Below are 16,195 nucleotides of genomic sequence, written 5' to 3' on the forward strand. Positions count from 1 at the left end.
ACTGCATAAGCGGTATGCTTATCCCGGTGCCCTCCGTACAGTTACTCAAAGCATGAAGTGACTGGATATAGAGGGTGATGCGGCGGCACTCGGTCAATAATCACACAAAGAAACGGCCTGATTTGCCAACGTTTCAATGATCTCTCATTTTCGTCAGGGCAGCCCTGCCCTGACGAAAATGAGAGATCATTGAAACGTTGGCAAATCAGGCCGTTTCTTTGTGTGATTATTGACCGAGTGCCGCCGCATCACCGTCTATATATATATATATATATATATATATATATATATATATATATATATATATATATAATAAAAGGTGAGATGACTCCAGGATTACAATGAAATGAAATGAAATTTCTCTAGCCTACTCTATAATCCTAGTAATTTTACTGGGTATTGAAAATGAATGAATAAAAATATATTTAATATTATTTTAAACATTAACCAAGATTAAAATGCTATTAGCCAATAGTAATTATTATCGTAACACCGTGATCACATGTATTACTAGCACAAGGAAGTTGATCATCCATTTATGTTAATGTCCTTTTTATTTCTATATTTTACCTCTGATTAAAAAAAAATCCCTAACGGCACCAGCCATCCAAAACTCTAAATTCAACAATAAAGTATTTATATATCATTTTAACAATTGGGGGTGCTATGCAATAACACACAATAAAGATTATTATACAAAAAAGGGAAGTTTAAGACTAAAACATAAATGTTATCTAAATACATACACTATTAACAATAAACGGTCTTACCTGCAGGCAAACAAATAAACCAAAAACGCAAATCTGTTCCATTGAGTCTTGAATCAACGCTCTTACGTCAGTCTTCTTCCGCTGTGACCTACTATGTAGTTCATCACTATGTATCTGCATGCACGTATCACAATTTCAACATTCATTACAGATGGTGAATCGATTTTATTTCAAAAGAAAGGTATTTAAACCAGTTAATTTTCGCACAGGCTGGTAAGCGGAAGTGGTCATTTGTGGCCGCTTAAAATACTTTTCATCTTTGAACAATTGTATGAAAATAAAAACAGTAATTCTCCCTCCAGTGTGGAAGGGAATGGGTGACCATGGAGGTGCTTGATAGCAGTGATTGGGATACTTAGGAGATGTGTTAAGCAGTAAAAAGAGTGGCGTAATGGAGTAGAGCAACCAATCAGCTTTGAGGTAGCATTGATCAAGTATATGCTATAATATGATAGGTACAACAGGAGCTGAGCAGTTGCTATGGGTATTTTCTCCACTGGCCCCATAGAGAGAAGTGCCTAATCTGAAAATAAAGTATGGTGGTGCTTCAGATAGGTGGTTTGTAGCAATCTGTCTACATGCGTATGTTTATTTCTTTAAAAATAGTTAATTCATTTTGGAATTTGTTCTAAAAAATGCAGCCAGAGTAACAATGAATCACTAATTGCATCATACAAAGTAGGAGACCCATCCAGAGTACCCATAAGATATAATGTCTTGAAGTGGTCGACAGTGTTCTCTTTCAGTTCTCTTCGCTGGTCAGGTTTTCCAACTGTGACAATATATTGCTTAGGTCAAAAGGCAGTGGCATGGACAGCTCATTCTCTTTCCAGTAAGGGTGGCACCGCGGCATCTGCTCCACAGGTAACGACTTTGCTAATCTGCATCTGCACCTTTAAATTAGAAAAAAACAAACATTTATGTGATTTATTTCAGAAACATCTTCCCCATCTAATCTCTACAATGTTTTGCAAACAGTGGGCCTGATGCAGATCTTAAGTTCTGATGGTCGGTACCTTGTGCGGTTTGGGTCCTGCATCGTCATAAATGGCTGCAGATGTGTCAGCTGATTGACAGTCTGCAGCCGTTTAGGGATAGCAATGCCCCCCGATTTATCTCCAGCAGTTGGCTTGCAGGACACCGTGGATCACACAACCGACCAATGGAGCCACAAGTTATCCAATGCAGCGTCGCTCACCCCCCCGACAAATGGACACGGCCTCGTTGTTAGGAGGTGTGGCTTAGGACCGGGGCACTTCCCTCAAGGCCACACTTCATTTTCACCCCCTTTCTAAGCGATCTCACTAGATATCTTAGAAAATGCCCATAGATTGCTCTGTGTGTAGGGACTGTAGCGATAAAGATGCCCGGACCCACGCATCGCTATTGCCCGAGGATTAATATCCAGCACGCTGGATAAATCGAATTAACTCCCGGGCAGGGCCAGTGTTCTCACCGGAGAACACTGGCACTGACAGATCGCTCAACACACAGTGCTGGTACATCATTGTGTGCCGGGAGATCTTGCTGAGCGTTATAGGGCCTATGTGTACTATTGTGTAGGCCCTATAAGACACAAATGGGGAAATGGTTTTTATTGTTTTCTTGTTGCATTTAATAGCATTATAAAAACAAGATTTAATAGCATAAGCAAAAAATAACGTAAGATGCAATTGCGACAGGTTCTCTTGCTTGAGCTGAGTAGACTGAAATACAGGCCCAAAAAAATCAATGTGCCTTCACTTAGCCTATTTAATAGAAAAAAAATAACATACTGAATAAAAATAACAAAGGATCAAATTATATGTACAGTAGCGATGTTTGCACTAGTACAGATTAACGCAAATCTAGCAGCATGATACTTAAATAATTAGGTTACGAGGTTTACGATGTACAGTGGACACTTTGCACTCTTGAATTTTTTTTATTTAAAGGGAAAACTTGCCTTAATTATAAGTAGCATCTACTGGGGTGAAAGTGGGTGAATATAAGTGTAAAACATTACTACTACTAATTTAGAATGTAAACACGGCTCTCCATAATAAATGTGATCACATTTTTTAAGCATTATTTTCATAGGAAAAAGACTTGAACATGTACAATGCATAGCAGTTACAGAAAATGATTGCTGATGTAAGGATGCAGGAGAGGCCTCACATGTATTGGGTAGAAAGAAAAGTACTCTCTTTTTTTGTTGGGGCACTCTTGTTTAAGAAAAAAGGGTACTTGTTTCCTAGCACGGCGCCCAGGTTTCCTATGTACGGCACCGTAGGGAAATCGCATCGCATGGGCCAATATAACGGCATGCGATGCGATTTTTTCATGTAATTTTTTTCTATGCTCATTGTACCCACATTAGGTACACAATAATATGATTGTATGTCCCCAAAATAGGTTTAACGCCCCCCCCCCCACTATCCACGCCACCCCGAAGCGTGGCGAGCGCAGCGGAATGCATCCTAAGACCTTTTCATTCCCCCACTATCCACGTCGGCGTGGAGTTGATTTTATATAGTGTGGCGAGTGCAGCGAGCCACCGAGCCCGAAGCGTGGCAAGCGCAGCGGATTACTTTACATGTATTCCGCATCCGTTCGCCATGCTTCGGGCTCGGTGGCTTGCTGCACTCACGACACTATATGAAATCAACTCCACGCCGACGTGGATAGTGGGGGAGTGAAAAAATTAGAGGACGCGTTCCGCTGAGCTCGCCACACTTCGGGGCGGCGTGGATAGTGGGGGAGTGCGTTAAACCTATTTTGGGGACATACAATCATATTATTGTGTACCTAATGTCATGGCAACGCACACCCTATAAAATCGCATGCGATTGCATTATTATTATTATTATTATTATAATTTTATTTATAAGGCGCCACAAGTGTTTCGCAGCGCCGTACAAAGGAACAATACAGGGAGACAAAACTTGTCATAACATTGAATAAATAACAAAAATACAGTACAAATAAAGAGCACCACAGTTCAATACACATTAAAATTGCATGCGATTTTGCGGCAGATGCGATGGCGCAGGGCAGAGAGAGCAGTGAATAAATTACATAGGAAAATCGCATCGCATTGCATCGCACATCGCATGGCCCTAAAATGGCTCATGCGATGCGATTTTCCTACGCCGTTCTAGGAAACAAGTACCGAAAAAATTAAAAAATATATTTTTCTATTAATTGTATCAATAGAATCAGCATACAATAAAGGTGTCCAATATATACCCTGATGTGTCCTAAAAATGGCTCTTGCTAGGCAGACATGTGTCTGTCATAACTACCTACCTTAAATTGTTCATTCTCCGTAGGGTTGGCCATTGTCGAATCAAAATCATTGATAAGCGCATTCCATGGCTCTAACTGTGTGGAGTTTGTATATTCTCCCCGTGCTTGCGTGGGTTTCCTCCGGATACTCCGGTTTCCTCCCACAATCCAAAAATATACTGGTAGGCTAATTGGCTCCCAACAAAATTAACGCGTGTACGTGTACTTGTGGTAGGGAATATAGATTGTAAGCTCCACTGGGGCAGGGACTGATGTGAATGTTTAACTATACTCTGTAAAGCGCTGCGGAATATGTGTGCGCTATATAAGAAACTGTTAATAAATAAATAATGTATTTAGCATAAAATCATAAATGTAATATCATACATAACACAGAAGTTACAAACATGGAATTTTTATTTTTTCCCATTTTATATTATTGCTATATGCATTTCTGTACATCTCCTGTGTACCTTAGCCTGGGAATACTCTGTGACATCATTCATTCAGTTTTACAAAACTGAAATATTTTCCTATGTTTGTTTATAACTTGGCAAAACCCAACAGCAGATGTTCATTTTGGGCAAATCTACTCACACTTGTGGAAACCAAATCATATGCCAGCACAGAAGATTACTGCACACTGCACCTCAGCCATACTGTAACAGATAAACTGTCCTTTATAAACTCAGTGGGATTAGTACAGTATCTATTTCTGTCATTGTCTAACCGCTACATACAAACAGCAATACTCAAACATTAAAACTAGGGTGGCCAATCCCGGGAAACTCCAATCCCGGGATTTCGGGATTAGACTGCGCATGCGCAGTCTAATGCCGGGCAGCGTCTGAGCACTTGCTTCTCCCATATCCGGCAGTGCAGCACTGCGCAGCGTGACGAGGTCAGAAGTCACGCTGCGCAGGGCACAGCCGTCTGCCCGCCCACCCCGCCTTCCCGGCAACCCAGCAGCCCTCCTACCCGCCCACTCAGCATCCCGGCTCCTGGCCTCCCAATCAGCCCGGCTGCCCACTCAGCAACCTGGCCTCTAAATGTAAGTAAATATGTGGGCGGCCAGGGTGCTTTTTAATATTAGGGAAGCCCATCCCGGGATCCTGGGAATCCCGGGATTGAGCATCCCTAATTAAAACTAATCAGATAAAAAGATAAGCTGAAATAACGTTATAAATGTAACAGTATTTCAGCCATAAACCAAGATATGTCCATACTTCCACTACAACATCCTAGAGGGCGCTGCACCTTTATTGGTGGGTTATATGAAAGGAAATAAAGGCCTCTCATTAGTATGTACAGTAATTCACCAATGAGGGCCTATACATTTGATCCGTGATTCTCCATGCTGCCGATATGTTGGTCAACAATGTTGATCAGCGATCCATCCAGGAATTAGCAAAATAAACGTGGAAAATACCTAACCTGCCAATAGCAACAACAACAAAACAAATAGGCATCGACAGAACGGGAAATTGCGGCAATAGCTATCTGATGTATGGGCCCCACAAGACTCAGCCAGGGGCGTAACTACCTATTTAGCGCCCCCCCGCCGCACGTGGGGGGGCGCCCCCCGCCGCACCTAACCTGCCCCCCCCTTCTTACCCGCGGTCTGCGTCTCGCCCGGCTCTCTGTCGGGACCTTCCTGACGTCACGGTCCCGGTCGGCTCCTGTTGCTACAATGAAAACGGACTCTTAGAAAATGGCTACCCCGATACTGCAGACAGAAAACTGTCTGCAGTATGGGGGCAGCCATTTTCTAATTGTCAGTTTTCATTGCAGCAGGAGCCGGCCGGGACCGTGACGTCAGGAAGGTCCCGACAGAGAGCCGGACGAGACGCAGACTGCGGGTAACTATAGCTCCGCAGCCCCCCCGGCGGCGCCCCCAATTTCCCTGCGCCCCCCCGCCACCGCGGGGGCTGCGGAGCTATAGTTACGCCACTGGACTCAGCCTATGAAACATAGGAAATCAGTATTAGTAAACAAGTAGATAATCAAACCAACATCCATTAAACAACAAAGACATTTCTATAAAGTCTGACATGAACTTCAAAAGAGAACATTATGAAATCCTCTGGACAAGCTTCTGTAGATCAGAAGCAAATAAACATCCAAAAGCAGAATGAATCTCTCTGTAAATAGTCCCATCTGCCGCAGAAGAGGTGTTATGTAATAAACGTAGTCACAGTACAAGAAGAAATTGTTAGCAGATGATAGAAAGCACTGTGTATACAGGACAGGACCACACTGCACCATTGACTTGTGGCATTGGGCCTTATTCTAGTTCACTCTTTCTGACAAAATCCTTCTTAGATGGACAAAACCATGTGCACTGCAGGTGGGGCAGATGTAACATGTGCAGAGAGAATTAGATTTGGGTGCGTTATTTTGTTTCTGTGCAGGGTAAATACTGACTGCTTTCTTTTTACACTGCAATATAGATCTCACTTTGACAGGGGAGCACGGCAGAAGGAGCCCGTCTTCACAAGCAGTTGGGCTCGTTCTGCCGAGAACGGCCGGGAAGCGAGGAGCCTCTTCCCGGCCGCAACTCGCAGCCACGCCCCCCTCTCGTCCGACTGCAGGCGGGACATTGAATCCCGCCTGCGTGTTCTCGGTCGAGCAGACCGAGAACGGGACAGGGTCACGGCTGTCGAGCAAGTTCGACAGCCGTGACCCCCAGATTGAATACCCCCCTAAATGTCTACCCATGTAAGATCCCTTAGAATATTAAAAGAAAAACTATACATATTAGAAAAAACACACACACAAAATAATAATAATATTAATAATAATAATAATAAAAAACAACAACATACCAAAAGTCAGTTCTTCAATACAAAGTGTAAAAAATGAATTCTTCTTAATGGTGTCTGTCCCTTGGGATTTATAAATGGACTTCTAACATGACTTCTGGCACCTAGTGAGCCAGTGTCGCTACATGTTTTATGGTCTCCCCGTGGTCCTCTACACTCAGCCCATCGTACATAACACGCCTTCTGCAGAATCGCCGTATAACATCCTCATATATCTCCTGCGTTCACCATTCAGCTAGAGATAATAGCATCTGTTAACATGCACTAAGTACTATCACAGAGCACATCACTTCATAAATAATAAGATTAGCCGACCTGCAGGCCCCCGCAGAAAGAGTAATGAGTTTAAATGTTTCTCATTAGTTATTTAAAACAAAAGGAATAAAGGGGCGGCAGTTGGTAATCAACAGTGGGCCTTCTGGCATGTACTGTCTATTCAAGCAGTTCTAGAAAGGCTAAGATGGGTAGAGATTTGGGGGGGAGCGGAAGGGATTTCCTACATTTCTACTGCTCGAAGGGGATTCAACTAAGTAAATAATTCACATTTTGTAACATAAAACTGCTTCAACTTTCATGTGTTAACACTAGCTGAAAAATACTAATACCCCTTTCACACCGCACTTGTTAAACGGTATATTGCCATTTTTTTTCCATTTCAAAACGTTTAAGGCTGCAGTGGGAAAGCGCCAGAGTTGATTTTCCGGTTAAAGATAACCGGTATTTCAAAACATTTAAAAAGCAGAGTCCTACACGTTACAGAGCCGGTTATTATGCAGTGAGAATGGCTCTGAAACGTTATTTAGTAACAACAACAAATTACAGACCTGTGATGGGCTGTCCCCTGCATTCTGTCTTGAAACGTGTTCAGGGGATTAAACGGGTTGACTGATGTGAATGGTACTTAAACGGTAATCTACTGCAATGTGAAGGCTCAGATCCGTTTTAAATAATGTTTAAAAATACCGTTTTTTTAAATGTTTTGGCCGTGTGAAAGCGGTATTATTTAGGGCATTGAAGTTGTTGTTTTTGGTACCCAAAAATATACTTTATTATACCTGCATAACACATTCATTTCTTAATGTTAACTGCAAATCAATCGTTTATTAAGGTGCCCATACACGGTACAATTATTGTATGCAATTTGGACTAGATCGCATCGCACATACTTTTTGTGCTGTGTGATGCCATGTGCGCGGGAGCGGGCACCGTGTACCATTAGTGTAAAGCACAAACTTTATCCAAACATATTTTTTTTGATCTTAAAGGTTTCACAAACTAAAAAAAAAAAAACACGCTGATGCACAGAGTGGAGAAGAACATAGATAGCAGGGCAGCCAGAAGCCTGACCGCTCCCAGCCAGCAGCCGACAAGGACACAGCCGGAGGAGCAGTGTGGTGCGCAGGAACGGCGGCCACACGAAGAGAGTAGGACAGGCACCGATTTCGGTGCTGTGAGCAGCAACAAGACGCGCTGCATGGATCTCAGACAGCGCAAACCTGCGCATGCGAAGTGAGCGCACTCTGGGTCATTTGTTATGGCGGTACCGAGTACCGGCACAATATGTTTTAGCGGTACGTCGTACCACCCCTTACCGCCACACTTACACCACTGATTCTATGTCCTTATAGATCAAGGGTGTGCAAAATATATTCTGCAGGCCTATGTGGCCCCTCAGACGCATGGCTCCAGCAATGCCTTGCTTCCTTAATGAAGGAACTGGGAGTCCATGACTCAGTTCTCACATCTAAGACACTTTCTCGTGGTCCTCCAATAAGCACTGCCAAAATCTCCCTAGCGCACGGCTGAGATGTATGAGCGTGTCAAGGCGGATCCCAATATAGGAGTCTGCAAAGGAGTGTATACAGCACCCATCAGCAGTTTACTAAACTTTAAGTGGCCCCCAAGCAAAATCATATCCTACCCCTGATATAGTGGTATAACACTGAATTAAAATACATTTAAATGCATTACATTCAAGTATTTTCATAACTAGGAAGAAACAGTCTTTGTAGTATGGGGAGTATTCTAGTTTTATCACATAAACAACTACTAGCAACTAAAGGTCATTTATGTCATTACAAAATGCGGCAGCACACATATTAAGTCATTTCCTTCTTGTATTGTGATTTCTTGCGTCAATTGTTAAGGAATCATTCACAGATTAGTGTATCAGTAGTGCGATGAGTAAGGGAAATGCAAATATTTGCTTAGTAAGATGGAAGGCCTGACACAATCAGTATGGTACTTATGGAGAACAGGCTAATGGCAATAGCAGTATTATACACAGATAGGCATTAACAAGACGGCATTTTCAAAAATGTGCAATGATTGTTTTAAGTGTGCAGCTGAGCCATGCAATTGCACAATGATACATCAATCTAATTCCATGGAGTAGTTTTACAGGTGGAACAATGATTGCGCTGGTCGGAGCTGCTGGGTTTAATTGCATAAATGAAGATGATTTCGCGAAGCAAAACGTAATAACACAGTGCTTGAAAGTTCTAGAAGAGTAATGGTGTGTACGCACGGTGAGATTCCCTGGCTATTCGACTTATGATTCGAGTGCTATACAATCTTTGCTATCTCTGTACTATTTACATACAATTCATACAATCTGCATTCGATTTGCACTATATAGTCATTGCTGCCCTGTCTATCTGGGTTTCCATTTGTGCTGCCACAGAGCGCGCATCGGGATCGCAAGGTAAAAAACCTGTGCGATCTGCATGCGATCCACTATATAGTCAAAATCTAATGCTGATTGTACCCGTGAGATGAGACATAGGAATGGACAAGAGTGGTATTTAAGTTTTAACTTATTATTTTTTATTCTTGTTTTATTTTTTTTATCTTTCACTGTTTTCTCTACCACTCCTGTCCATTCCTATGTCTCATCTCTTACCCTTCTAGAACTTTCAAGCGCTGTGTTATTACGTTCTGCTTAGCAAAATCATCTTTATTTTCTGCAACGGGATTGGTTTGAAATCTCGGCAGTCGGAATCCCGACTGCCGAAATCCCGACAAGGGGGGGACGTGGATCGCCCCCCGCCCCCTTGTGGGCTCGCTGCGCTCGCAATGCAGCAGGCCTGATTCTTCGCTACGTTCGGCACACTCATTTATTCTCCCTCTATGGGTGCCATGGACACCCACAGAGGGATAAAGTGCCGGGATTTTGGCGGTGGGGATTCTGGCGTCGAGATTTCAACTGCACCCCGCATTAACATAGATGCAGTTACCTGTAAAAAAAAAGCCATAGCATGGATTTCAAACCCAATTATACAGCTACAAGCCGAGTCGCACCTGGGATTTTGTATCCGGCTCAAACCCGCTTGTGACCCCTTTCACACCGACATCCCCATAATGCCGGGCAGGTGACGTCACCTGAGGCGGGTCCTGAGCCGGCTATTGTATTGCAGTGATGGGTCCTGGGTTGCATCGCCCCGGGTTACCCATTTCCACTATACAGCGAGCCTGTTTGCTTGCCGGGTTGAAATGCCTGGTCTAACAACCCGGGTCACTTCAAATGGGAGCGCTTACACTGCCTGTGAACCAGATTTTTGCGTGTTCCCGTGCAAAAACCCAGGTTATTTAGGCTGGTGTGAAAGGGACATAGGACTTTTTAATATACCCTTGGTGTAAAATAAGCCTAGACATTATACAGAAAAAAATGTACCCTGTAATCCATGCAAAGCAGCTTAATAAATTGCTGTACCCACAGCTAGTATGGGATGTCATCTGTATCAGCCATTACTGGTCATATCGTTAGGGAGAAAAAAAAACTACTTTAGCTAAAGTGAGTGTTAATTATAATCTTCCAAGTGAGTCAATAAAAGGTTAATGTGAAGTCACAGGATAAATTATTCCCTAGCATTGCCTCACTCCTTATTCTAAATGACCAACATTATACCTCCTGTTTTTAATCAATAGATTTTACTGTAATGCTCTGAGCATTGATCTGGAAACGCCAAGTATTCCGATGACGCTTTCCTCAATGTGATAGCAAAAAAGAAACTACATTTCCCATTGTTTGTCGGGGTTACAAGTGCCTGAAAAGATTACTTTTTAATAGCTGTGTTTTTTTTGTTGCACATAATGCATTTTAGTCTGAAAACAGAAATTCTGGGAAACGGCGGTTTGATGGGAAAATAAAAAATTTTAAAGCATTTTTTTATGGAAAGTAATCTACATTTTTTTCAGAATCCCTATAATTATTTTATTGTTTCAAATCACAGAGACTAAACCTTGTATGCCCTCTTTTTATAATGGTGGATAGTCTGACGGATGATTACTGCTGTGTGGTTGGTTGACCCTCACCTTTGGTCACATGGTAGTCACCTGAGCCTTGTGTAAGAGCCGGCACCTGAGCAGAGGGAAGAAATGTGTTAGTCCAGCAAGCTGAGGCCTTGCAATGGTGTTTTGGAAGCTCAAAGGGAATGTATAAGATTCCTCTGCTGTCCACTGCACAAGGCTACATCTCACAATAGAGTATATGGTTTCAAAGCCAGCTCGGGTAGCTCGTGTTGCAGGCTATGTACAAAGCTGGCTTTGTTTTCACAGCTGAACAATACAAACAAACGTTTCTTCGGAGCACGATGTCTCATTTGTTCGGCCGAGTTAGCCTTCACTTTTATGTGGTCTCAAAGCATAGACCTTTAGGAAAATCCCATAATGAACATGTAGCTCGTCGTGTGAACCAGTCTACTGAACCAATGACCAGGGTTACAACTCTGGAAACAATATCTGGAGAACTAGAGATCTTTAGTTCCGAAGGAATGCACAGCAGATAATCCTGGAAGCAAATCAATGACCATTTGAAGAAATCAAAATAACAGGCATAAAATATGTCATGAAAGCAGATTAAACACAGACGTTAACACACAAACTACACTGGGAAAAAAAACCTGGGGGAGGCATAGAAGTGCATTTCATTGAATTGAATGTTTTCCCCAGATCACATATAGTTAATTACATCTTCTTTAATAACAAACTGAAAGTTCAGTAACGCAAATAGCAGTACGGATGGTGTAATGGTTAGTGTTACTGCCTAACAGCACTGAGGTCATGGGTTCTATCCCCACCATGTGTTATATATACGGGGCAGTACGGATGGTGTAATGGTTATATTACTGCCTAACAGCACTGAGGTCATGGGTTCTATTCCCACCATGTGTTATATATACGGGGCAGTACGGACGGTGTAATGGTTACATTACTGCCTCACAGCGCTGAGGTCATGGGTTCTCTCCCCACCATGTGTTATATATACGGGGCAGTACGGACGGTGTAACGGTTAGCATTACTGCCTCACAGCACTGAGGTCATGGGTTCTATCCCCACCATGTGTTATATATACAGGGCAGTACGGATGGTGTAATGGTTACATTACTGCCTCACAGCGCTGAGGTCATGGGTTCTCTCCCCACCATGTGTTATATATACGGGGCAGTACGGACGGTGTAACGGTTAGCATTACTGCCTCACAGCACTGAGGTCATGGGTTCTATTCCCACCATGTGTTATATATATGGGGCAGTACGGACAGTGTAATGGTTACATTACTGCCTCACAGCGCTGAGGTCATGGGTTCTATTCCCACCATGTGTTATATATACGGGGCAGTACGGACGGTGTAATGGTTAGCATTACTGCCTCACAGCACTGAGGTCATGGGTTCTATTCCCACCATGTGTTATATATATGGGGCAGCACGGACGGTGTAATGGTTACATTACCGCCTCACAGCACTGAGGTCATGGGTTCTATTCCCACCATGTGTTATATATACGGGGCAGTACGGACGGTGTAATGGTTAGCATTACTGCCTCACAGCACTGAGGTCATGGGTTCTATCCCCACCATGTGTTATATATATACGGGGCAGTACGGATGGTGTAATGGTTAGTGTTACTGCCTAACAGCACTGAGGTCATGGGTTCTATCCCCACCATGTGTTATATATACAGGGCAGTACGGATGGTGTAATGGTTACATTACTGCCTCACAGCGCTGAGGTCATGCGTTCTATCCCCACCATGTGTTATATATACGGGGCAGTACGGATGGTGTAGTGGTTAGTATTACTGCCTCACAGTGCTGAGGTCATGGGTTCTATCCTCACCATGTGTTATATATACGGGGCAGTACGGACGGTGTAATGTTAGCATCACTGCCTCACAGCGCTGAGGTCATGGGTTCTATCCCCACCATGTGTTATACATACGGGGCAGTACGGACGGTGTAATGGTTACATTACTGCATTACAGCGCTGAGGTCATGGGTTCTATCCCCACCATGTGTTATATATACGGGGTAGTACAGACGGTGTAATGGTTAGTATTACTGCCTAAGAGCCCGGAGGTCATGGGTTCGATTCCCACCATGACCCTAACTGTGTGGAGTTTGTATATTCTCCCCATACTTGCGTGGGTTTCCTCTGGGTACTCCGGTTTCCTCCCACAATCCAAAAATATACTGCCAGGTTAATTGGCGCCCAATAACTTAACCTTAGAATGTCTGTGTGCGTGTACATGTGGTAGGGAATATAGATTGTAAGCTCCACTGGGGCAGGGACTGATGTGACTGTTCTAATAGTAATAGTAAAGCGCTGCAGAATATGTGTGCGCTGTATAAGAAACTGTTAATAAATAATAATAATAAACATAATTATGTCCAAACTAAAGGTGGCCATACATCAGAAAGACATTGCACCCAATCATACAATCTCAATGTATTGTAAAATGGATTGTATGCAGATTGTGTGCACATTGTGTGTACACAATCATACATTCACACAATTTCCCGGCCCCAGGAGATTGGTCCTCTGATCGGACATGCTGCACGTTGCTTTTAAGCACATGCAATTTGTCGTTAGATGGATCATACAACCAGAGTCATGTGACTAACAGAGAGGAGAGGTGCAGCTTCCGGCAGCCCGTGGCAGTGAAGATGCTGGGAACTGCAGAAGTTTCCAAGCGGCAGGCGGCTGAAGAGAGCGGTGGATGTCCTTTTGCACAATTCTGTCACCACTCTGAAAACAGTTTTCAGAGGATTGCTGCATAAAGGTGCCCATACACGTGCCGATATGTGTGCTGTACTTCATTTGTGCTGTGCGATTTTGACACTTGAAGGGGGATGTGATGCGTTAAGATCTACTGTACTGTGCCGGTGCGATGCGATTTTAGCCTTTTTCTTTTTTTTTTAGTTTATAGTTAAGTAATGAGAAAAAGTGATGAGATGTAGCACAAAAAGTACTGCCTGCAGATACTTTTTGCGCTATACAATATTGTATTGCATCCCCGCGGGTACACGGTGCGATTCTATCCAATGCAATGCGTTTTGAACTTTAAAAGTTCAAAATGCATGCGATAATCGCAGCGTGTATGGGAACCTTTAGGGCTATTAAATAATGCAGTAGCGCACCAGATGTGAGCAGATTGGTAGTTGTTGGCAACCTGTAAATAAAAAAAAAAAAAAAAAAAAAATGGATTTTTGGTACTCCTATCCTATTGAACCTATTAGGTCAGCCCCCTATTTAAATAAATAGAAAAGACAGTTCACTTAATTGATCTATAAATATTTTAATTCATTTGAAAGTAATAAAAAGACACAATTTAAAATAAAATCAATATATTGCACCGACCTATTATGAATTACTCCCATGGTAATATATAATGTATATACTTTCTCCAATGCTTTTACCCACTTGAGTCTTGTGTGTGTCCAAAGGGTGGGGAGCCTCCAATAAAGGTAATATTGGGTCGGGTAATTGGCAACAAATTAGTAATTGTATCCAGAAGTACTTTGTGTCAAATAAACCATTTTTATATAAACTTTGATCTTGAATAATATTGGAATAGTTCAGTTATAATTCCTTTAGCCGGACTCTGAGTATATCCCCGCTGAAGATAGATTAACACCACGGGCAGGAGGGAGGCGGTGAATAAAAGGTGTCGGTTTGTATGTCGCTACAACCGGCATGGCTCCGTTGCAGTGAGAGCCAATGCCGGGAGCAACTTTAGCCGCGATGTTACTTGTCTCCTGTCCTCCTTGTATCACGGGAGGCAGACGTCGGACTCTGCAATCGGCGGGCTGACAGCTGAGGAATGCCGCAGGTCTCCCGCTGCCGCAATGATGACCGCCTCCTGTCCTCCTTGCAGTGTGGGAGGCAGACGTCGGACTCTGCAGATGGTAAGTATACAGCTATGGATCGCTGCAGGTCTCCTGCTGTAAATATCACCCTGAAGTACAATCTTGGGATTTAGAAAGCCAAAAGTCTGAAGCAAAGGAAGGATCTGTAGCAGGTGGATAATAAAATGGGGTACAGTTCCCGTTCTTGATGCGTTTTTCCGTCCTCGTATAGTGACGGTTTCCGCAGAAGATGAGGACATTTAAATGAAGCTTCAATCATACAATCATGCAGCAGATGGATTGTATGACAGATTGTGAGTACATTGTGTGTCCAAAAGCAACCAAGGACTGCCGGGGAGGTGAAGGGAAATTGGACACAATCATGATTGTAATGCTGGGTACACACAAAAACGATTTGGGCACAATCCCATCAATCTGGATCCCATTCAGACCGATTGGATGCAGATTGGATGCAGATTGGGTCAAAATCGTTTGGTTGGATCCGAATTGGATCCGATTCCGATCCTACTTGCTGCAGGTAAGATCTGTTTAAGATCCATTCATCTGAATACAGATGGGATCGGATCGTATGCAAATCGTATGCAACTCATATGCAAATCGGATCTTGCGATTTGCATATGATTTGCATCCAAATCCAAATCATTTTGGTGTGTACCCAGCATTAGACCGGTCTTTCTCATGTATGGCCACCTCAAGCTATTCACCCTACTTTCAAATCACATCCAGCTCGGCGTTCTTATCTTAAGAAAAGGAAAACAATGATATTGGTATACTCTTTATAAAACTATGCTTAAGACCCCCAATACACTATGCGACCTCTCTGGGGGGAGAAGTCGCATCCAATCCCCCTTGACCTTCCCGGGGGGGCTGGATACATTCCTGGCAGTCCTTCTGCATGTGATGTATCGGATGCAATCCCATTCCTCACCGACGGGAGGGCGTTCAACTCGTGGACGTGCAGCACATCCGACCTCCGACTCAGGTCCGATGCACATGGAACCACACATCAGATCAGATGTCAAACACATGCGATTTGGGTTGATTTCACCCGATTTCTTGGCCCGATCTGCTGGAATCTGTTGAAATTGGGCCCAAATCGCATAGTGTATGGGGCCTTAAGCCTAATGTTCTACAATGGAGCGGAGTACTGATACCAATTGTGTAACTGTACCGTATATCTCACTTTGT

The 16,195-nt window shown here is 43.2% G+C and overlaps 1 protein-coding gene across 2 annotated transcripts in view; it reads right to left on the bottom strand.

The window, feature by feature from the left end:
- Positions 1-328: 328 nt before the first annotated feature.
- The window catches only part of FTO (FTO alpha-ketoglutarate dependent dioxygenase), a 256,447-nt gene continuing 240,580 nt past the window's right edge, over positions 329-16,195 (bottom strand). For both annotated transcript variants that reach the window (XM_083165321.1, XM_083165322.1), the window contains exon 9: positions 329-1,663. In XM_083165321.1, the coding sequence (XP_083021447.1) occupies positions 1,513-1,663 (151 nt within the window). In that variant the 3' untranslated portion in view covers positions 329-1,512. The remainder of the gene's footprint in view (positions 1,664-16,195) is intronic.

This window comes from Crinia signifera, chromosome 11 (assembly GCF_055691185.1).
Source record: "Crinia signifera chromosome 11, ASM5569118v1, whole genome shotgun sequence".
NCBI classification, from domain to species: Eukaryota; Metazoa; Chordata; class Amphibia; order Anura; family Myobatrachidae; genus Crinia; species Crinia signifera.